Source organism: Drosophila arizonae, chromosome X (assembly GCF_054131065.1).
Source record: "Drosophila arizonae isolate 15081-1271.41 chromosome X, UAZ_ARI_1.0, whole genome shotgun sequence".
NCBI lineage: Eukaryota > Metazoa > Arthropoda > Insecta > Diptera > Drosophilidae > Drosophila > Drosophila arizonae.
Window position 1 is genome coordinate 23,177,024 of NC_142927.1, and position 22,981 is coordinate 23,200,004.

At 47.2% G+C, this 22,981-nt stretch overlaps 6 protein-coding genes and 1 pseudogene across 12 annotated transcripts; 4 read left to right on the forward strand and 3 right to left on the reverse strand.

The window, feature by feature from the left end:
- The first annotated feature begins 507 nt into the window (after positions 1 to 507).
- On the forward strand, positions 508 to 4,512 carry LOC149268026 (uncharacterized; annotated as a pseudogene). Its single transcript, XR_016270893.1, has 4 exons — positions 508 to 546; positions 764 to 904; positions 988 to 3,400; positions 3,460 to 4,512. The product of XR_016270893.1 is annotated as an uncharacterized LOC149268026 (transcript).
- On the reverse strand, positions 1,655 to 3,076 carry Acat1 (Acetyl-CoA acetyltransferase 1). The gene has a single exon (XM_018014252.2). The coding sequence runs from the start codon at positions 3,074 to 3,076 to the stop codon at positions 1,850 to 1,852; it is 1,227 nt and encodes a 408-aa protein (XP_017869741.1). The 3' UTR covers positions 1,655 to 1,849.
- A 1,436-nt stretch (positions 4,513 to 5,948) lies between the features above and the next one.
- HDAC6 (histone deacetylase 6) lies at positions 5,949 to 12,854 on the forward strand. 3 transcript variants are annotated; one of them, XM_018014211.2, is made up of 9 exons: positions 5,949 to 6,089; positions 6,315 to 6,590; positions 7,477 to 7,607; positions 7,673 to 7,856; positions 8,367 to 8,638; positions 8,708 to 10,124; positions 10,192 to 10,815; positions 10,944 to 11,031; positions 11,818 to 12,854. In XM_018014211.2, exons 1-9 carry the CDS (start codon positions 6,033 to 6,035, stop codon positions 12,294 to 12,296), a joined length of 3,528 nt encoding a protein of 1,175 aa, XP_017869700.2. In that variant the 5' UTR covers positions 5,949 to 6,032; the 3' UTR covers positions 12,297 to 12,854. The 3 variants fall into 3 exon arrangements, with proteins under 3 accessions (XP_017869700.2, XP_089331968.1, XP_017869701.2); XM_089475842.1 differs by lacking the exon at positions 10,944 to 11,031 and having other exon boundaries at positions 11,818 to 11,957; XM_018014212.2 differs by lacking the exon at positions 10,944 to 11,031 and having other exon boundaries at positions 10,192 to 10,776; positions 11,818 to 11,957.
- On the reverse strand, positions 12,822 to 14,639 carry LOC149268027 (uncharacterized). Of its 4 annotated transcripts, none has more exons than XM_089475845.1 (3): positions 14,504 to 14,586; positions 14,196 to 14,420; positions 12,822 to 14,047 (listed from the first exon to the last, which is right to left on the reverse strand). In XM_089475845.1, exon 3 carries the CDS (start codon positions 14,043 to 14,045, stop codon positions 13,206 to 13,208), a length of 840 nt encoding a protein of 279 aa, XP_089331971.1. In that variant the 5' UTR covers positions 14,046 to 14,047; positions 14,196 to 14,420; positions 14,504 to 14,586; the 3' UTR covers positions 12,822 to 13,205. The 4 variants fall into 4 exon arrangements, with proteins under 4 accessions (XP_089331971.1, XP_089331970.1, XP_089331972.1 ...); XM_089475844.1 differs by having other exon boundaries at positions 14,130 to 14,420; XM_089475846.1 differs by having other exon boundaries at positions 14,108 to 14,420.
- Positions 14,640 to 14,714: 75 nt separating this feature from the next.
- On the forward strand, positions 14,715 to 15,607 carry LOC108618301 (uncharacterized). Its single transcript, XM_018014276.2, has 2 exons — positions 14,715 to 15,084; positions 15,156 to 15,607. Exons 1-2 carry the CDS (start codon positions 14,866 to 14,868, stop codon positions 15,555 to 15,557), a joined length of 621 nt encoding a protein of 206 aa, XP_017869765.1. The 5' UTR covers positions 14,715 to 14,865; the 3' UTR covers positions 15,558 to 15,607.
- A 168-nt stretch (positions 15,608 to 15,775) lies between these two features.
- On the reverse strand, positions 15,776 to 17,318 carry LOC108618282 (p21-activated protein kinase-interacting protein 1-like). Its single transcript, XM_018014249.2, has 3 exons — positions 16,566 to 17,318; positions 16,416 to 16,492; positions 15,776 to 16,357 (listed from the first exon to the last, which is right to left on the reverse strand). Exons 1-3 carry the CDS (start codon positions 17,316 to 17,318, stop codon positions 15,889 to 15,891), a joined length of 1,299 nt encoding a protein of 432 aa, XP_017869738.1. The 3' UTR covers positions 15,776 to 15,888.
- Positions 17,319 to 17,516: 198 nt separating this feature from the next.
- Positions 17,517 to 22,640, forward strand: Prp5 (pre-mRNA processing factor 5). Its single transcript, XM_018014210.2, has 5 exons — positions 17,517 to 18,067; positions 18,119 to 18,400; positions 18,455 to 19,763; positions 19,826 to 20,826; positions 20,897 to 22,640. Exons 1-5 carry the CDS (start codon positions 18,051 to 18,053, stop codon positions 21,984 to 21,986), a joined length of 3,699 nt encoding a protein of 1,232 aa, XP_017869699.1. The 5' UTR covers positions 17,517 to 18,050; the 3' UTR covers positions 21,987 to 22,640.
- The last annotated feature ends 341 nt before the right edge of the window (positions 22,641 to 22,981 follow it).

The following is a 22,981-nucleotide window of genomic DNA, read 5'->3' on the forward strand; positions in this document are numbered from 1 at the left end:
GATTAATCAGCACCGAAACGATTTAGCCATATTAGGCTGTCAGCTCATAGTGATAGAGTACAACAAATACTATAGTCTGCACAATATTATATTTACAATATTTACTGAGTAATCTTCAAAATATATTGGAATATGTTGCCTTCTATGTTGCACTCGAACAAATGCCCTTCAATCCAACAGAATGTGGAACAGACTATTGACTATTGATTTGATAGCTTTTGCTAGTCTTGAACACAAACAGATATTGTCTACATCTATTGCGCCTTATTCAATCAATTTGTGGCCATCCTCTATGCTAATCATCTCGTGCCGTCGTCCCAGAATTTGTTTCGTATTTCTTCTAGCTATATTGTTTCGTGTGCTGCAATTAATAGAGAATATACATACATATGCTTCTCATTTGCTAGGGACATTGATATACATACATACTTGTTTCTGCAGCAGAGCGATGCCCTGATCCCACTGCAGGCCGTGTTTGAGTATTGCTGGAGCCATCAGCTGCTCAACATGAATGTGATGACCCAGAGGAAGTCAGCAGATCAATCGGTTTGTGGGCGTGGCATGGCAGATGCTGCTGTGGTCTGTATTGCCCTTGTTCAGCGTGAGCGTTAAGGCACCGGAACTGGAGGACCGAATGCTGCAGAAACTAGCAAGGCGTCAAGAAAAAATAGAGCCTGCCCAGGACACGGCAGGAGGTACTGCATCTGGTGGGTAGCTGAAATTAATTTATTTTCGATTAACTCAACTCACTGAACTTTGACAGCTGCATCAGCAACGTGCTCACCTGACCATTGGCTACATAGGCACGTGGAATACGCCACCAATTCAACCGCCGTCCGTCCGCACTTCTCTAGCCGGCTGTATGCCAATGAATGCCTACAATCCGAGCAGCTGAGAGCTATTGGCTATTCCCTTCTAGACGTGCGCCTGTCTCGCCGGGGCGAGCGGCTTCCTGGCAGTTAGCAGGCAGGGCTGAGCGATTGACAGGCCATCGCGGTGGAGCACGATGTGCTGAGCGAGATTGATCTGCGTCCGCAGCGCTGTACCTATGTCATCCTTTTCAGACAGACGTAGCTATACGAGGCGGAACGTGCCCATGAGGCGGGCGCATAATGCATGCTGCCAAACATGTGCTGGAGCAGCTGGCCATCTGGTACCTGTCTGGATGAACTGGTTACGGCCATCCAATCGGTGGGCTTAATCAACTACTGGGCCGGGCAGCTGGGCAGCGAGCGCTACTTTCGCAGCACCTTTATGTACCGGGACCGGCGGCTGCCTCAGCTCGATCTCTCTGCCATTCATTACATTATGGGCGTGCTCTATGTCCTCGTAACGATCGGGACCTTATGGGAGCTGATCTCGGTGATATTTCCAATTGTTGCTGATGTTCAATAATTGCACAACAATACAAAATGGTTCCATAACGATAACGAAAATATTACTGTAATGCATTGGAATAACGAGTAAAAACAAAGAAAACAAAACAACAAAATATGTCTTTTACAGCACTATATCGATTCCGATAACATTTCAAATAATCTGCAGGAAACATCAAACGATTATGCTCCTGCAGGCAAATTACGATTACAATTGCTTTCTATTTCGAAAGTTCGAAGTCCATAACGAACGTGAGTTAGCGAAAAAATTCGAAGCATTTGATTTAAGGCCATTATTCTCGTTTCGATTTATTATGCAAATCACAAAGTTTTTTCTTATTAAATGCTATACAAAAAAATACATCAAAAGATGAGTTTAAACCCGTTTAAAATAGTTGATGACTGCAATCGTCATCTTCAATTTCAATAAATGCAATTCTGGCTTTAACCGATTGATAGCTGTTGCCGTAGCTTTAAAGCTTCTGCAGCAGAATAGAGGAGGCACCGCCGCCACCATTGCAAATGGAGGCGCAGCCCAGCTCGCCGGTTTTTAGGGCGTGTGCCAGGTGAGTGATCAGGCGAGCACCGGACATGCCAATCGGATGTCCCAAAGAGACGGCTCCTCCATGGATATTGACCTTGGCGGGGTCGAGGTCCATTTTGCGCATGTTGGCCACGACGACCAGAGAGAAGGCCTCGTTGATTTCCCACATGGCAACATCCTCTTTACGAACGCCAGCTCGCTCCAGCAGCTTGGGCACAGCAAATGACGGTGCAATGGGAAAGTCAATGGGATCAGTTTCGGCATCCTGGAAGGAAACAACGCGTGCGAGCGGCTTTACACCGGCACGTTGGGCCGCCTCGGCGGTCATGAGGACAACAGCAGCACCGCCATCGTTTAGCGTCGATGCATTGCCAGCGGTAACGGTTCCGTTCTCCCGCTGGAACACGGTCGACAGCTGGCCAAACTTATCAAAGTTGACACGCTTGTACTCCTCATCCTCGGCGATCACCTGTTCGGGTTTGCGTTTTACCTGAATCTTGACGGGAGCAATCTCATTGGCAAAGACTTTGTCGCTCCAGGCCTTGGCCGATCGCTTGTAGGATTCGATGGCGAATTCGTCCTGATCCTTGCGGGTGATCTGCATCTTCTTGGCTGTGTTCTCGGCACAGTTGCCCATATGGAACTTGTTGTAGACATCCCAGAGGCCGTCGAAGACAATACCATCGGTCAGATTAACGCCTCCATAGGGTGTATTGCCACGTTTCAAATAGTAAGGCACATTCGACATGGACTCCATACCGCCAGCCACAACGACATCGGCTTGGCCAAGCATCAGCGACTGGGCGCCCAGCATCACAGCCTTCATGCCCGAGGAGCAGACCTTGTTCACAGTCGTGCAGCACACATTGGTGGGCAATCCGGCAAAGATGGCCGCCTGACGGGCCGGTGCCTGGCCGACCCCCGCTGACACAACGTTGCCCATGATCACCTCATTAACATCGCTTTTGGCAATGCCCGCACGCTCGATAGCCGCCTCGATGGCGGTGGCACCTAGCTGTGTGGCTGACAGAGGTGCCAGCTGGCTCTGGAAGCTGCCGATGGGCGTGCGAGCAGCAGAAACAACAACAACATCGTTGATCTTGGAGCTGTAGCGACGCGCCTGAGCGATCAAATGGCGGCTGGTGGCTTGCAACATGGCACTGATAGCGACAATTTATATAATGATCACTGGAATATTACCCGGACCTGATCACGCTTTGATATAATAATGAGTGAGAATCAGAACCTGTTGCTCTTTAACCGCTTGCGTAACGCAACAGCTGTTGCTGATGGTGTTGAAAAGCGCTGTGAAGTTGCATTGAAAGCTTTTCTGTATATATATAACAACTATATTTTTAGTATTTGTTAAGTTTGTCTTTAAATGTAGAATCCAATTAATGCCAATAATAAAAGGGCAAAACATCTGAATTAGTTTTTTATTTGCGCCACACGTATATCTACAAATATATGTGTTTTTCAGGTAAGTAAATGTGAAAACTGTTCTCATTACTTAATTGTTCTGAATTCAAACTTTTACAGTGGGTGGCTCAAGAGCATTCAACAATTTATACCACTCAGTATTATTTTGGTATTTGCGAATTTGCGCGCTGGCGGTCACACACTTCTTGTAACTGCAAAACAATAACAAAACAGAGGGCAGACAAGCATTACTTTACCGCCTGCCGCCAATCGCTTGCCCGCCTGCCCGGTCGCCCGCTCGTCTGCCGCGCGCAACAAACCAACAACAAGCACTTGCTCGCAAATCCCTGGTTCTGGTTCTGATTTTGGCTCCGTTACAGCTGCCAATTATCGCTGCATCCAGCCATCGCGTCGTCTTGTCTTGGCCGTGTGCTCGACCAGTGTGCTGCGATTGTGTTTGCGTGTGTGTGCAGAACGCCGTTTATTCATTTCTTTTTTTTTTAACGTTGCGCGCATGTGAATCTATAAATTCTTTTCAAATTTTTTATGTGTAACTAACTAAAAACAACAACAATATGACGAAGCATGTGCATAGCATAGGTATTATTTATTTGTAGTAACAAGAAGCATAACATCAACTGAAGCGAGACCGAAGAGTCGGCCAGAGGAGAGACAGACGGACGAACGGACGGACGGACGGATGGATAGCAAACATTGGTGCAGCGTGGAAGCAGTGAAAGACAATGAATAATTAATGCAAATATTGCGCCAGATTGTGACTAATTTTTAGAAACGAGCTATAGTTCAAATTCAAATCGATACTTTGTGTAAAAGCCCTCATCACGCAACAGCAGCAAAAGTAGCAACATAGCCAAAAAAAAAACAAAAAAGTATTACATACCAATACAAGCAAACAACTTACACGCACGGGGACGCTGGCACGCACGCACGCATTGTTGCGCCCACTTCAAGATAGAAGAGAGCGAGAGAGAGGGCTAGAGCTAAGGAGCAAGCAAAGCAGCGTCATCAACAGCAGCTAAAACAAACAACTGCAGTGCAAGGCAGAGAGCGATAGAGAGAGAGGGAGAGAGAAAGAGATAACTTAAAGCTTCAGTCACAGCTCAAGCTCAACCAAAACAGCCGCCGCCGCAGCAGCAACAGCAGCAGCAGCAGCAGAAAGAAGAAAAACAGAAAACAAAACAAAGATATAATCATGGTAAGTCCGCAGCTGACGTCGCCGCGCGCGCCTTTTTGGACTAGTACCAAATGCGGCAATAGCAACAGCAACAACAGTAACACCCACACAAACGCAGCTGACGTTGGCGGTGCAGCCTCGCTTCGAGCGATTTTCAAAAACCAAACACAAAATCCGTTTTCAGTTAGCGCGCTGATTTCTTGGCCAACGGTTTTTAGTCTCTAACACATCAAGTGCTCCATAATTTGCATTGTTTGTTAGATTGTTGCAACAGTAACTGTTGCTATTGTTGTTGTTACTGCTGTTGTTGCTGTTACTGTTGTTAAAGTACGTACATATATATGTATTATATTATAACCTAGTTGAGCAGCTAATTGATTACTCACCGCAGCTGCTCTACTAGCTCCTCAAGCCTCGACTCTCCTCCGCCAGTGTTGTGTTATCTATCAGCAAAGAGTTTAGTGCGTTTAATCAGCGCGCCTGCCTCCTGATAATTAATTTAGTATTTTTTCTATTTTTATGACTGTGACCCATTTTTATTATTACATTAATGATTTACATGTATGTATGTATGTATGTGTTATTTCCCATGCTAATATTCTGGCAAAGATTTAAGTAAATCAAATGCTGCCTTAGCTTATATGTATATGTTTATGTGTGTATGTGTGTGGTGCTATTTCCATTTAGAGTATCTAACTGTAGAGTGTGACCCATCTCCACAAAATTTGTGAATCAACAAGCGATGCGAGTGAAAAATTCGCAATAAATTTTTAATTTGCGCTTAATTTCATTTTATTTCATTTAACTTGGAATTGTATATTTGTTTTGACTTATTAAATATTTTAAAAGTGATTCTTTGTCTATTTATAAATTTGAATACATGGCGTATACCTATGTTTATATAGTTTATTAAACTCTTTGTTTGACCCTTTTGAGCTATATCAAGTGTCTACTGTACTTGTTAAAGCTTAATAACCTGTTGTTATATCTCAGCTTTTGAGCGTAGGAGGAGCAAGTGGAATGAAATGAGTTCCTAACGGGAAATACTGTTTTGCATTGAAAAATAAAATCAATAGACGCATTTTAGTTGCCTATAAATAAATGTTCTCTAATCAATCGATTATGTTTTGAGTTTGGTAAGCGAAAACTTCTGACAAAGCATGGAAATCTGAAAAGCTTAACTTGAATTTAGGCAGTCCTATAGAGCACATAGAGCTATGACTAGAGATGGTTTTTTTACTGAGCATAAGAAAATTAGCTTGATTAATTATTATTTATCGATTACTTTAAAGAAGCCATATTGACGTTTCTATGTTTTTTAAAATGTTTATTTGTATATATGTATATATAATTATAAACATTTATATACAGATCTATGTATACATATATTTGAACAGAGCTGAATAAGCTGGCGTAGCAGTCGTCGTATTCATTATCCCTATATACGTATACATATTATTCAGTGTAATTTATATATATATTTGTAGTCATCAGTCCCATGACTTCTTCAAGAAAACTCTTCGACTGCCAACATATCAAGCTGAAAAGGATCTCAGTTAAGCATATACATACATATTTTGATTAAATCAATCTAGCATTCACACACATTCGAATTTTGCAAACTTTAGGAGCAGCTCTCGTTGTATTTATTATTTCGCTCTCCATCGTTGCCACCTTGACACTCTCCTCCTTCTCTTTCTACACCTCAATCAACCCATCTCGTTTTTTATTTCATTTTTTTGCATCACTCTATCTCTCTCATTTGCCAACTCTCTCGCAGAGCTCACCGATCGTAACGCGACGAGGCGCTCAACAGGCCAAAATACAAACGCGTGCTATGGTCAAGTCGAAGTCAGCGTCGTCGTCGTCGTCGTCGACAGCGACGTCGCTGAACGCGGCGGCTGGGCCGAACGCCAATGGAAGCGCCGGCAGCTGTGGGCCGCGCAAAACAAGTCCAGCGCTCCAGGAGGCGAAACGTCGCGCGCGGAACATGCTGAAATCGCAGAGCAACGGACTAGGCTCCCAGCTGGAGCCAATTATCGATATCTTTCAGAATGTGAGTATATATATGTATATATAAATGTGCATAGGCTTAGATATCATTGCGTGGTCTTTGTTAACTCATTAACTATACAAATCTTTTACAATAGTTGATTTACTAACGGTCTATAGACCTAACGCTAGTTATCGATCATTTGCATAACTTGGGGTATGAGCTAATTATCGATATCTTTCATAACTAGCGAGTCAGAGCTAGATATATGCATGATTTTTAAAACGTGAACAGCTAAAGAAACCTATCGATTTATCCCATAGCCAGAGAGCTAAAACTAGTTATCGAACACTTTTGTAGGCATAAAGTTGGTGAGCTATACCTTTGATAGCTATAGAGTAAAGCTAGTTTCATAAGAAGCTTATTATCGATGCATTTCGTATGTACAATATATAGTAAGTTGTCGATATCGCTAGATGTCAATATCTTTCATAATTAGAAGCGTATAACTATTTCTTGATTTTTCTTGATTTCTTTGATGACGTAAATGCTAGATCAAGTGCTCGATAACTTATAGAATGTATATTGATAGCTTTAAAGCTGGGTGATTGAACTGTCTATCTAGTGTTAAACAGTAGCTAGTTATCGATAACTCTTAAACAGTGGTGATCGATCATTGATCTATTGTGCTATTGAGTTTTAGGGCAGCTTTCTACCTCTCTCCCATAGCTCATATAGAAAACTGACTTGCCTTCATGGAATGAGCAATCGACTTTTTGATTGAGATGATTGACTGACTGATGTTTCCCGTATAGCTCAGGCCACAAGAGCTATTAGGTTACATTTTAAACAACAGATCATTTGCCAATCTCGTCTTATCGAAAGATATACCTTTGTATATATCTAGCTAATCGGTTATTTAATATGCTCACCTATCTTTCCCTGACAGGCTGTCAATGCCAAGAGCATGCATCGCGGAGCCACAGCGCTCATCTATGACGAGTCCATGAGCGAGCATTGTTGCCTGTGGGATAGCACACATCAGGAGCGGCCCGAACGCTTTACGCGCACCATGGAGCGGTAAGAGCAGCTGAATATTCCCATATATAAATTGTCATACCATCTGTATCTATATCCCTATGTAGGTGCCGCGAACTGAACCTCGTGGATCGCTGCCTGCAGCTGAAGTCCCGTCTGGCCACCAAGGACGAAATCCTTAAGCTACACTCAATAGAGCACTACGAGCGACTGGAGCAGACGTCGGGCGTGCGCAACGAAGAGGCTATGGAGGAACTGAGCTCCCACTATGACGCCATTTACATACATCCGGTAAGACATACAACAGCAACAACAACGACAATAACAATAACCAAGATCTATTTATTCATAAGTGAAATCCATTTATTCATTAGAGAACTGCATTTTTATTGGAGAACGGCTAGCTCAGCCATTGTAATCGAGAGCCAACGAAGCGTTTCAGATGTCAGGCATTTCTAATGAGATTAGATTGCATAGAATATAATAAACGAATATGTAGTATATATATGTATATATATAGAATAGAGCCAAGCACTTGCTCGCCAAATGCAAATGCAAATGTTTGCATAGTCGTCGTGTCTTATCAGCCTTGCGATTAGTTGTAGAATGAAAAGTTTGAGCTATTCAGATTTTTCACTGTAGGAATTTCCATTTCCATTTCCATTTCTAGGTGCCCCAAGTGGGATAAGATAATAGTTTTTATAGAGCTTTAATGTGTGCTCACATACATATACATATTGTAATACTAATTTCTCCCCCCACTCTCTCTCTCCCTCTCTCTCTCTGATTCCCTCTCTCCAGTCCACGTTCAAGCTGTCGCTATTGGCCAGTGGCTCGACCATTGAGCTGATCGATCAGCTGCTGCTGGGTAAGGCACAGAATGGCATGGCCATAATCCGACCGCCTGGCCATCATGCCATGAAGTCGGAGTTCAATGGGTATTGCTACTTCAACAACGTCGCATTGGCCGCACAGCACGCCCTCGAGGCGCATCAGCTGCAGCGCATCCTGATTATCGACTACGATGTGCATCATGGCCAGGGCACGCAGCGTTTCTTCTACAATGATTCCAGGTGGGTATTCAACGAATAGAAGTATCTATAATCTTGAGTACAATTTCTCTCTCCCCCTCTGCATTTTAGAGTTTTGTATTTCTCCATACATCGCTATGAGCACGGCAGCTTTTGGCCCAATCTTCAGGAGTCGGACTACCATGCCATCGGCTCCGGTCCCGGCACTGGCTACAACTTCAACGTCCCGCTGAATGCCAAGGGCATGGGCAACGGCGATTACTTGGCCATCTTCCAGCAGCTGCTGCTGCCGGTGGCCATGGAATATCAGCCCGAGCTGATCATTGTCTCCGCTGGCTATGATGCCGCCTTGGGCTGCCCGGAGGGCGAGATGGAGGTGACGCCGGCCTGCTATCCGCACTTGCTCAATCCGCTGCTGCATCTGGCCAATTGCCGTGTGGCTGTCGTCCTGGAGGGCGGCTACTGTGTCGAGTCGCTGTCCGAGGGCGCCGCCTTGACGCTGCGTGCGCTGCTCGGGGATCCCTGTCCGCCGCTCGTCGAACGGCTGGAGCTGCCCAGCATGGAGCTGCGCGAATCGGTGCTCAACTGCATCTATGTGCATCGACCGTACTGGCGCTGCCTGCAGCTGCAGCAGACCTACACGCCCGCCGACTTGGAGTCGGAGAGCGCGGCAACAGCTCAGTTGCATCGCGTCAAGCGGATTTGGCTGGGCGGCCCGCCTCCAGAGCCGGATCAGCGTTATCCCACACGCGGCACCTCCGCTCAGCTGCCCGAGGACGTAGTCGCTCGCAATGCCGCCCGCCTGTCCGTGCTGCGCGCCGAGACGCAGCTGTCGGTGCCAGCGATACGGGTCTGCTATGCCTACGATGCCCAAATGCTGCAGCACTTCAACTTGCACGACGCCACGCATCCGGAGCAGCCGATGCGCATACGGCAAATCCATCAGATGCACGATGACTACCAGCTGCTGGGGCGCATGCATCAGCTGTCGGCGCGCGCCGCCACCACGGACGAGGTGTGCCTGGCCCATACGCGGGCCCACGTCAACTCGGTGCGCCGCCTGCTGGGCCGCAGCGTCGAGGAGCTGCAGCAAATGGGAGCCGGCTACAATTCGGTGTACCTGCATCCGCGCACCTTCGAGTGCGCCACCCTCGCCTCCGGCTCGGTGCTGCAGGCTGTCGACAGTGTCCTGCGCGGGCAATCGCGCAGCGGCATCTGCAATGTTCGACCACCCGGCCACCACGCCGAGCCGGATCAGCCGCACGGCTTCTGCATATTCAACAACATAGCCATTGCCGCCCAGTATGCCATACGGGAATTCGGCCTGGAGCGCATCCTGATTGTCGACTGGGATGTGCACCACGGCAATGGCACACAGCACATCTTCGAGTCGAATCCCAAGGTGCTCTACATAAGCATCCATCGGTACGAGCACGGCGCCTTCTTTCCCAAGGGTCCAGCGGGCAACTACGACATGGTGGGCAAGAATGCGGGGCGTGGCTTCAATGTGAACATACCCTGGAACAAGGTGAGTGCGCAGCCCTGGCTAATATGCATTTGCCCTGTAGTAAATCTCGTTTCCTTGCACTTTGCAGAAGGGCATGGGAGATCTGGAGTACGCGCTGGCCTTCCAGCAGCTCATCCTGCCCATTGCGTACGAGTTCAATCCGCAGCTGGTGCTCGTCTCGGCCGGCTTCGATGCGGCCATCGGTGATCCTCTGGGTGGCTGCAAGGTGACGCCCGAAGGCTACGGCCTCTTCACCCATTGGCTGTCCGCGTTGGCCGGCGGCCGGATCATAGTGTGCCTGGAGGGTGGCTACAACGTCAATTCCATATCGTATGCCATGACCATGTGCACCAAGACGCTGCTGGGTGATCCGGTGCCGACGCCCCAGTTCATCCCAGCCGCCCAGCGATCGGCCACGGTGGCCTTCCAGAGCTGCGTGGAAACGCTGCAGCTGTGCGTGGAGCAGCAGCATCAGTATTGGAAGTCCTTGGTCTTTGGCTGCAAGCTGCCGCAGTGTGTGCTGGGCGAGAATAATAACGAGGATTTTCTTGCTGCTACAATGAGTCAGCTAAGCATCTCAAATGACAATGCACTGGGCGCAGTCGGCGGCGATGCCAGCCAACAGCCCGATCCCGGCCAGGATCGGCCCAGTGGCAGCAAGCCCAAAGTCAAGGTAAAAACGCTCACCGAGTTTATGGCCGAGCACAAGGAGGTACGAGTCACACACACCGAGCATCAGTTGCTCTCACATCCAACTTGCGTCTAATTGCCGAACTAATCTCATGTCTCTCTCTCTATTTCTCTCGCTCCCTCTGTAACTCGTTCCGCTGCTCTTGCCAGGCGCTCGAGCAGCAGGAAATGTTTGCCATTTATCCGCTCAAAAGCTGTCCACACTTGAGCCAGTTGCGCCCGGAGCAGGCGCCCAAATGTAAGCGAAACGAGAACCACAGCAATATGCATCTATTCCTGTCCCTGTCTTGTGTTCTATTTGTTGTTCGTTTATATTTCTCTCTCTTTCCTACACGCTCTATCTGTCTTTTTCTTTTTCGTGCTTTTTTAGCTTGTGTGTTGACATTTTGAATGCTTTTTATTTGCTTTTGCTTTATTTGTCAACTGTTATAATTGCAATATAACAGTTATTGGAATGTATAATTGTATACGCAATTGCTTAGCACAGTATAAAAATGGCAATATAAAAACGAAGATGATTATTATGGCGCTACAATGGAACTCGCATGCCTGTATAACAGTTGTATTACTAGCGAATAGCTGAGAAATGTAATGTGTCAAAAGTAATTGTATATAACAGTTGTAAGACATTTGTATAACAGTTTAATGGAGGACACGGAAAGAGCTGTATATCAAATGAAATTTACCACTGTTATACATCTATATATGAGTATAACAGCTGTGCGCGCTGTAGCTCAGATTTGGCAATGTAAATAAGTATATGCTTTGCAGTCATATAATTGTGTTGCAAACTGTTCTACTGTCACACATTATCGTTGTATAACAGTTTCTTTTTCTTTTTCTCGTCTTGATTTATTTTAATTATGTGTTTTGTGGCTTATTCTGATAATTGTAACTGTTATACGCTGGTGTTTTGTGTTAGCTATTGACTGGCTTTGTAATTTCGCGGGCCTTGCGCCCCCATCCACATCTAAATCCACACAGATATTAATCAGTGCATTCTCTTGCTCTCTCCCTCGCACAGCAATAAACACGAGCGGCGCATGCGGCGACTGCGGCTCAACGGTGGAGAATTGGATGTGCCTGAGCTGCCAGAGCATCGGCTGCGGTCGCTACATCAATGAGCACATGGAGCAGCATTGCCGGCGCGCACAGCATCCGCTGGTGCTGAGCTTCAGCGATTTGTCCGTGTGGTGCTACGAGTGCAACAACTACATCGACCATCCGCTGCTCTATGTCTATCAGAATCTGGCGCACGTGGACAAGTTTAAGGAGCCAATGCCCTGGACGCACGGCTGCCAGCAGCGCACCGATGGCTGCTACCCGATCCAACTGGATGCAGCTGGCAGCAACAAGCAGAACAACAACAACAACAACAACAATCATGGGGCCAGCGGCTGCAGCTCCAATGCGAACACCAACAATGACGACGACAGCGGCAGTGGCAGTGGCAGTGGCAGTGACGGTGTCAGCTACTACATTCAATTGGAGCGAAATAACTGACATTTGGTGGTGCGTGTGCTGGACGCCATTACGGATTACATGTGCACGCTCTGTCCGCCCCTGCGACACGTCTTGCAGCTGTTCATGGAACACATGTGGCCGCTGCTGGAGCGCATTTACCTCAAGCTGATCCAATACTTCCTCACCCAATGAGGCAGCCGTCAGCCATGACAACTACAAGCAGCAAGCAGCATTTTGTAGCCTGTAGTCCGCATCCAGCTCAGAGTACCTTGACTTACGATATATATATCTGCATATGTATACAAATTCGCACCGCTGATGCTGAGAGTCGTTAACCAACCACCCATCCACCCTTCCTTTCCAAATATTGCGAATTGGCATTAAATTTGTTGTTATATTCTTTCGGTAGAGGCAGAGGTACGCCCATAGATTGTTAACCATTCGGTGGACCGTCCACTTCTTACCGCTCGTTTTAATATCCACCCTCTCCTATTCCAGCCCCTGCCCCATTCCCCCCTTCCAACCACCTACCCCACTTTCTACCTGACTTATTGCATATAGAGATTGTTGAAAAAAAAAAAAAAAAAACAAAACAAATTATGAATAGGAAAACCAAAAAAAGTATGAAAGTTAAAAGAGTAAAACAAAAATGTTATCACTAATCATTAATTAATCATGTACGAAATAATAAAATTAGTAAACGACAAGCAATTTTTTGGCACTAACAAAAGTGTTTTTTATTTTTACATTCATGAGTTAGAAGAGTTCAGCAATATAGTGCTATGTGAGTGGAAGCGGTTAAGAAGCATACGGACCACTTCAAAGAGTATGAACTCACATTTATTAATGGTATTTATGAAAGTGAGTCCTGATAGTTGGTTGGCCTTTTAATCTCTTTGCGTTTTGCATTTGTGGGATGTGGTTAGGTCATCATCGTGTTGCTTGCATTTAAAGGTAGAGGCGTCGGACGGAACGGCTACTGGCCAGGCGAGCGTTGCAAAGGGGACACATGTGATTGGTACGAATAACACGGAGGATACATTCCCAGCAAAAGACGTGTCCACAAACAGTTGATGCCGCCTGGCGACCTGTCACGTACTCAAAGCACACTGGACACTCGTAGCTCATCGGTATATCCTCGCCGTCGATGCCAGCCATGCGGCGGCTAGAGCGCTCCGGCTCTTTGGGGGCATCGTCGACGGCATCGCCTGCTGCGGCCGGTGTAGTCGGCTCGGCCAGCTCCTCTAGGTCATCCGATGTAGTCGGTTCGGCCGGTGCGGCAATTGTGCCCGGTGTAGTCGGCTCGGCCATTGCAGCTGGTGCAGCTGGTGGAGTCATCAGCATGGCTGGTTCGGCCACTGCTGCTGGTGCAGCTGGTGGAGTCATCATCATGGCCGGTGCGTTCTTTGGTGCAGCCGGTGTAGTCGGCACGACCGTTACGACTAGGCCGGCTGGTGCAGGCGGCGGAGTTGGAGCCGGTTCTGGCTTAGGAGCAGGAGCGGACTCTTGTTCCTCCATCTCGTCATCTGCCAAGTCAATTATAACTAATGGAGCAGGCTCTGGTGCCTCCATCGGCTCATCCACCAAATCAATTGTAGCCACCAATGGATAATCAACCGGCGGCTGGTTTGGCCTACGTGTGCGACTCACAACGCTGTCCGACAGATCCACAATCACAGTCGGCCCTTTAGAACCAGTGAGATCAAGAATCACTGGATGCTTGTCAAATCGTCCCAACGGTTTGTTCTTGGCGTTGTGCGGCGATGGCTCACCTGGGTTCCTGTTCATATCTGCGAAACGAGAAAATTACTTTTATAGTAACCAGAGCACATGAATACCTCAGAAAATACCACTGAAAAGTAATATACAAACTCATTAATTGGCTTGATTCTTTTATGGATTATTAATATAAAAAAAATAAATGTTTTGGAAATTTACAATTGTGTTTTACTGCTGTGAAAATTTTCGTTTGTGTTTGTTTGTTTGATGTGAACTGTGCGAAGCCTCTCGGACGAATGAAATTTGTGATGGACTGCTCAAGGGGCAGTTTTGGATGTCTCCACTATGGCTGACACAGAATGGCAGAGACTGACCAAGTGTTGCAAAGAGCAGCAGTCAACTGTCAAAAAACGTATGTATGTAGCTGCGCACGTAACTGTAAAGCTGCGCACGTTTGAAACACAGGCATTTGTTTAGAAAACTATTTGCGCATGCACAGCATCATTTATATATATTGATTTACTTACCAAATAAAATCTCGCGTTGCGCACTCGCCGTTTCTGCGCGGAAGCTCCGTTGTCTTTTGGCGCGTCCTTCGGTGTTGATCTGCTCACTAAATAATTAATTTTCAGCTGCAGCCGAAGTCCAGCGAATATTGTGCAAAGTGCCGTTAGATTTATATTCAACACTTTGCAGGTCCGTTAAGAGCAGCGTATTGACTATCTGTCTCAGCGTATTCCGTGTTGCGCGCTGTTAAGTTTGGGTAAATTCACCACACCGTCGTGTTGCTCTCCCGCTCGGGAAGTAACGGCGCTTTTCGTGTTGCACGTCAGTGTGGCTGTGCGGCGGTACGGTACTATCGTTTCGCATTTGTGGCTAACGTTCACACATGTGCATACCTAACTGTAAATGCCAGTTGGTTTTCGTCTTTGCAACTTTGTGCGCTTTTCTTCTCTGGTGCTATTACTTCTGTGCGGCTAAAATGTCGAGAATGTTGGGTAAACCGAATACAAAGGAAAACTTGCTATATAAATGGCAAGTGGAGCTGGGCGAGCCTTGTTTGCAACCGCTTGATGGTTATATGCATTGCACCCTGTGCAATACGCTGGTGAGTGCTTAATAATAGACTAATTATTTATATGGGCATGCGTATCTATGCAGACATTTTGAATTTCTCAGATAAGTGCCAATAGGCGTGCGCAGCTCGTGTCGCATTTGTATTCTGCTCAACACTTGGGCATTGAAGTAAAATCTCCAGAGAAAAAAAAAAGAAAAATACACACAACAGCAACGGCAACAGCAACGGTGACAACAACAATAACAACCGAGGCAGAAGAAGCACCTATAACAAATGGAGAAACTGAGAACCGTACGAATGCGGACGAAGGCAACGACAATGACATCGACAAAGACAACACTCGCAATGATAACGCATTTGATCTGGAATTGTGCGCAGCTTTCAAGTCAGCCAAAATTCCGCTTGCGGCATTAAACAATTCGCAATTCCGCACCTTTCTTCATAAATATACTAACCGCCCCATACGCGATGAGCAATTCATGCGCTGGCGTTATAATGCCTAAGTTGCAATTGTGCCTACTACTCCACTATGAATAATAAAAAAAGCCCAACAACGTAATTTAATTTTAACGGAGTTTTCTTTTTATAGGCGCGGAGCATATTGCGCTTAGAAAATGGACGCGATTTTGAGCCGATTTATGCGCATCTTTGCGCACAATCGAAATGATGTGTTCGATAGCGCATAAAATCGAACCGCGGCAGCCATAAGTTAAACTTCATATTTAATTGAAATTGTGGGCTTATAAAGTTTTTTATTTTGTGTTTGTTTTACAAATACGGTTTGAACTAATTTAGCTCGATTAAATTTATGTTTGAATGTGTTGTGTGCGACATTTATTTTTCATTTTTCGCACGCTTTGAATGTGTCTGCTTAGCCGCAGCTTGTGTGCGTTTTGTTGGCGACTTCTTTGAAGATTTTCTTTTCGGCTCCTCTTCCTCCTCCTGCTCGGAATCATCGTCGTTTTCGTAGGTTACGTCGCTATCAGAATTAGATGGCTCGGTCTCGGTGTCGCTCGTAACGAATTCGCTTTCATCGTCATTCTCTTCATTCTCATCATTTTCGTCATATTCAATGGCGACATAACTGCGAGGCTTTAGCGACTCAAGTGCCTCAATGCGAGCAGCAAGCCTGGCTGCCTGCTGTTTGTCGATGGATAGAGTTGGCGTGCTCTTCTGTGACTTGCCGAACTGTGAGTTATCCAGAAGTGAAAGACAGGTGGGACGACAGTCGATGTTCGTGCATGCGAGCAGCGAGACGTGCATTTTATCCACATTGCATTTCCAGGCCTTGATCTCGCCCGTGCTGTAAGGAACCGTATTGAATTACACAGCATGTTGATGAAGATGTAGGAAAGACTCACCTGGATATGGTCACCAGGGTGTTATGCATGAAGCCAATTCCCTTAACACGATTTTCGTGCATCTTTATCATCTTGGACTATGGAAAGAACAAAGGGGAATCATCATATGCGGTAAGCCGTGAGAAGGAATCTAACAGCATTAAACCTTACCGCAGTGTCTTTTTCCTCATCCAGGCATAGCCATGCAATGATACCATTCTCCAGACCCACCACGCAGTTCTGCTCGTCAAGCCAGGCGACACAGATAGGCTTCGATGTCAGTGAGATTTGCTGCATCACGCTAGCCGTTTGGATGCTCCAAATCTCCATAGTGCGTGGCCCTGCGATGGTGAAGAAATTGCCCTCTGGCGACCAGGTCAGGCAATCGGGGGCGTTGCCCAGAGTACGCTTGCTCTTCAGATTAGTTCTGTATGCTATGCGGCCCTTGACCAAGTTCCATGTGTTGAGCACTTGATCGGCACCCAAGGACAGGCACATGCGGCTACTGGGATGGCAGGCGATATGTGTGACTGCCTTCCCATTGTGGGGCCTGGGCCATTCGCCTTCCGTGGACCAGTTGGCCAGGCGTGTGGCAATCATACGCCCGTCGATGCCACCCGACATTAAATGTGTCGAATCTGACGAGAAGACCAGCGTATTCACAATTCCCTTGTGCACGTTGAGAACGTGGGCTTGTTTTCGTAGAGACATGTCATAGATGAAGATGCGATCGTCGATGCCTCCGGTGGCAATCCAGTGCTTGTGCACAGCCAGGGATTTAATCGAGCCATCATGAGATCTGTCCGCAAACGTTGGCTTCAATTGTAACTGTTTCTCGCCGTTTTTGTCGCGGTTCTCGCATAGCTGATAGCCCAATAGATATTCGCTGTAGGTACCAACAATTATTTCAATAGCCGGCACCATGATTGTCAAATATATCTTGATTCTCTTTTATATGTCAATATTGCATCCTTCGAGTTGAACCGCTGCGGGACTACACGTGCGAAGTCTGACAAAACAAACTTCGATAACTGACATCCGATAACATTTATCGAGTCTATCGCACAGGGCTACAAATGTCAACTTTACATTATTTACAAATTATGTGCTATAGTTGAAACATCTAACGAGTAATTACATATATCCACTAACCAAATATTATTTGGTTAGTAATATATCTTACAGCGCTTCTACCGCGCTGACCCGTTTACGGTAGCCTACTTGCAGCCCTATATTGCTTGTGCAGCTCTGCCGGGCAAGCGATAATTTTTGCAAATAAGTTTTTCTAATTGACATTTACTGCTTCAAGCCATTTACTAGCTCAATCAAATAAATCATTTTTAACAGCTTAAGATTTGTATGTTAAAAATAGTGCGGCAAAGCAATTAAATACGTTTTGCATCCCTGCTATGCTGGTGCAGCCCTGACGGGCAACCGATTACAATTGTATATGCGGTATTTAAGACATAATTTTGTTAATTTAAGAAAGTCGCAGACAAAAAGCAATATTCACACGTGAATTTTTAATAGAGATCAATTGTGAAATTAGCTCTGTCGCAGAGTACTAATTTAGGTTAAGTAAAGGGTTTAATTCACATAGTGTGTGCCACCGGCATTTTATAGGAGCCAGCTGCAATAAAAAGCGCGTCGTTGGTCATGTCAAAGAACACTGGGTAAGTGTACAAAATACAAAATGAAAAAATCGCTTAATCAAATATCAACAGACGTGATCGGGATCGGGAGCGCGACCGCGACAGGGAGAGGGACAGAGATAGGGACAGGGAGCGGGAGCGTGAGAAGCACTACGAAGGTCGGAGCGGTCGTGGAGACTACGACAATGGCAAATCGTCACGCAACGGGGCCAGCCTGAGCAGCAGCTCGCGAGGTGGGCGTGAGGAGCGCAAGCGGCTCAAGGAGCCAACCAAGGAGAGTGATCGTGGTGTTGGGACGCGTCGCGATGAGAAACGGCGCAAGCGTTCCAGGTCCAAGGACTACGATAAGGACAAGTGAGTATATGCAGCTCTCAATAGAGAAGTTTTTCGTAATGCTTTGCCTTGCAGACGGCAGTTGGATCGTGAGCGTGATAAGGATAAGGAGCGTGAGCGCGAGCGGGAGCGTGAAAGGGATAGAGAGCGCGACCGCCAGCGCGAACGGGATAAAGAGCGTGAACGGGAACGCGACCGAGAGCGAGAGCGGGAACGGGACAAAGAGCGTGAACGGGAGCGTCAACGTGAACTAGACACACGTCGCGCTGCGATGTCGGCAGCTCCGTTGGTTATACCCGTCGGCTCGTCCAGCAGCTCCTCGGACAACGAGGAGGAGGAGGAGGAGGAGGAGGAAATAGACAAGGAGGAGCAACAGCGCCGCCTTGAGCAGGAGATGATCAAGCGACGTGAACGCATCGAGCGTTGGCGTGCCGAGCGCAAACAGCGCGAGCAGGAGGCGGGCAAACGAGATGTAAAGGCGCCAGTAGCCCCTGCAGTCACTAAATCGGCCAAGAAGTGGAGCCTCGAAGATGAGTCCGAGGAGGATGACAGCAATCCATCGCCAATCATCGACGTTGATGTGGGCAAAAAAGAACCCGACTCGCCGCCATCCAAATTCCACAGCATTCGCAAAAATTTTGACGACGATCTGGTCGAGTCGAAGTTTGCGCCACTGAAGCGGCCCACATTCAGCAAGGTCCTGATGCTTACATCTCCAGCTGCAGCCGCAGCAACTACTGCTAAATCCACAACAACAACAACAACAACGACAACAACGCCCACAGTGGAGAAACCCACACCAACTACAACAACAACAGATACTGCAGCCACAGCAGAACCAGTTGTAGCCGATCCCGAAGTGGAGCTAGTCAAGGCGGAAGAGCAGCCGGCTGTGGCGAATGCAGCAGCTGATTCACCCAAGACGCCAGTGCAGGTCGAACCGGCTGCGGCCGCTGTGGAGTCCGAGGACGATGTGGATCCACTGGATGCGTATATGCAGGAGGTGAATCGAGAAATGCGCCGAGTCAATCATTTCGTTAGCCCCGCCAAGGCCCAGGGCGTGGTGATCCTAACGGGCGTGGCCAAAAAGAAGACAGTGGCGGTGAAGAAGGGCGAACTAATTGAACAGAATATGGACAGCTTGGAGTACTCCAGCGAGGACGAACTGGAGGATATACGCGACACGGCTGTCAATCTAGCCATGAAGCATCGCAAAGAGCTAGCCAAGATCGATCATTCCTGTGTCAGCTACGCGCCGTTCCGTAAGAATTTCTACGTCGAGGTGCCCGAGCTGGCACGCATGACCAGTTCCGAGGTGGAGAAGTATCGCAGCGAGCTCGAGGGCATCCAGGTGAAGGGCAAGGGCTGCCCCAAGCCCATCAAGGTAAGTGGGTCATCAGTCGATCAAATCTGCAGTTACGTAATGACCTTCCGACTCCTTCACAGACGTGGGCGCAATGTGGCGTCAGCAAAAAGGAGATGGACGTGCTGCGCAAGCTGGGCTTCGAGAAACCTACGCCCATACAGTGCCAGGCGATACCGGCGATAATGTCTGGGCGGGATCTGATAGGTATTGCTAAAACTGGCAGTGGCAAGACGTTGGCATTCATTTTACCAATGTTTAGGCATATTCTTGACCAGCCGGCGCTCGAGGATGGCGACGGTGCCATTGCGATCATAATGGCACCGACACGCGAGCTCTGCATGCAGATTGGCAAGGATATACGTAAATTTAGCCGTTCGCTTGGATTGCGACCCGTATGCGTCTATGGCGGCACCGGCATCTCCGAGCAAATTGCCGAACTGAAGCGCGGCGCCGAGATAATTGTCTGTACGCCCGGACGCATGATTGACATGCTGGCTGCGAATTCGGGGCGTGTCACCAACTTGCGACGGGTCACCTATGTGGTGCTGGATGAGGCGGATCGCATGTTTGATATGGGCTTTGAGCCGCAGGTGATGCGCATCATCGACAATGTGCGTCCAGATCGACAAACGGTCATGTTTAGTGCCACATTCCCACGGCAAATGGAGGCGCTTGCCCGCCGTATACTGAAGAAGCCCGTCGAGGTAATCGTTGGCGGTCGCTCGGTGGTCTGCAAGGATGTCGAGCAGCATGTCGTCATCCTGAACGATGAGGCGAAGTTCTTCAAGCTGCTCGAACTATTGGGGGTCTATCAGGAGACGGGCAGCATCATAGTCTTTGTCGACAAACAGGAGAATGCGGACATTCTGCTGCGCGACCTAATGAAGGCGTCCTATCCGTGCATGAGCCTGCACGGCGGCATCGATCAGTTTGATCGTGACTCCACCATAATTGACTTTAAGTCTGGCAAGGTGCGCCTGCTGATTGCCACTTCGGTGGCAGCGCGCGGCCTCGATGTCAAGGATCTCATACTGGTTGTCAACTATGATGTGCCCAATCACTACGAGGACTATGTGCACAGGTAAGACTCGAGCAAAACGCCCGCTCCAGAGAGTCTACAATTTCCATTATTCCGTAATCATCCTTTTCAGATGTGGACGCACTGGTCGAGCTGGGAACAAGGGCTGCGCCTTTACATTCATCACGCCAGAGCAGTCGCGTTATGCGGGCGATGTTATTCGCGCTCTTGAGCTATCCGGCACACCCGTGCCTCCCGATCTGCTAACTCTGTGGAACGACTATAAGGCAGCACAGGAGGCGGAGGGCAAGACGGTGCATACGGGCGGCGGCTTCAGCGGCAAAGGTTTCAAGTTCGATGAGCAGGAGTTCAATGCGGTGAAGGAGAGCAAGAAGCTGCAGAAGGCGGCGCTCGGCCTGGCCGATTCCGATGACGAGGAGGACATCGAACAGGATATCGATCAGCAAATCGAGCAAATCTTTGCGGCCAAACGCACCGTCAAGGATACCTCGGTTGCCGGCACTGCGCTAGCTGCGGCGAATGCCGTTGCGAGTGCCCTCAGTACGACCATCACTTCGACCCATGTCAATGCCCAGCAACAGCTGCAGCAGCAGCAGCAACAGCTACAACAACAAATGGCCACGTCAGGGGCCGTAGGCTCGGACAAACTGGAGCTGGCGAAGCGTTTGGCCTCCAAGATAAGCAGCAGTCGCAATTTGGATACGAAGGCGACTCAGGTGGCCACCGAATCAATAATGAAGGGTCAGGCGGGCGTCGGGTCCGGACAGCCAATGCTAACGGCGCGCACCGTAGTCGAACAGCTGGCGGCCAAGCTGAACAACAAGCTCAACTATCAGCCCAAGGAGGATGAGGACGGCCTGTCCGCGCTGATGGGTAGCAACACGAACTCGTTCACCAAATACGAGGAGGAGCTGGAGATTAATGACTTCCCACAGCAGGCACGCTGGAAGGTCACCTCCAAGGAGGCACTGGCCCAAATCTCCGAGTACTCGGAGGCGGGCCTCACAGTCCGTGGCACCTATGTGCCTCAGGGCAAGAATCCGCCCGAAGGCGAGCGCAAACTTTACTTGGCCATCGAGAGCTGCAGCGAGCTGGCCGTGCAGAAGGCCAAGCGCGAGATAACGCGCCTCATCAAGGAGGAGCTGCTCAAGCTCAGCTCGGCTCATCATGTGTTCAACAAGGGGCGCTACAAAGTGGTCTAAACGTACAGCTAATATATATACAAATTTGTATATATAATACATAAAGTCCATTAAATGTCTTGGTCAATGTCTAAAAACAGAAAACACTCAATGAAACGCTATTTATAAAAGCCTAATTTACAACAACAAAGAAATGAATATATTGCCTATCTATACTTAATCCCCTGGCAAATATGTGCCCTAAAGAAATACCACAAAAGTCTTACGAGTTCCATGAGACCCTGTTTTACATCGTGCAATACCGAAGTCACTTAACAGCCCTGCGTAGCTCAGATCGATTGGAATTCGAAAACTTTTTGAAACACTTGAACTCTAAACAATGCGACAACCTTAACATATATTCATAGATCCCACAATTTTTATTTGTATTTTTTCAATTGTAAGATAAATACTTGAATACTTAGAGAGCTTAATATAATTGTATTTGTATTTGAAATGATTCGAGGAAACAAATATACAAATTGATGTGTGTGTGTGTGTGAAAGCAAATGGGCATATCTACATCTTCCTTCTTAAGGCAAGGAAATATACTTATATTATATTTATATTGTACATAACTGATAAGCTTGCCTTCTCTATGTAATTTTTGATATATAAAACTGCTTTGTGTTGTTGTAGATTGGTCCTAAATATATGTTTATTTATAGATGTCTAGCTGTCCTGTTTTAACCCTTATGAATCGTAGAAGAACCTAGTCCATAGACGAAGGTTAAGGATGTGCTCCTATATCATATTAACACTAACATAGCGCAACTTATTAAAGCATCTTGAAACAATATAGTCATGTTCTCAGTATTTTAAATTCTTGTCTTGATTACTAAGAATTGTAGATCCTACAGCTGTAGATACATTCATCTTAAGCAGCTCAAAGCTCTCAGATCACATGATCTATAATCAGAAATGAATATGTAATGCAGTTGTATATATACATGTATACGTTGGGAATAGCGGTGTTCTGGATACATCCCAGTAGGGGATATATCCTGTATATATTT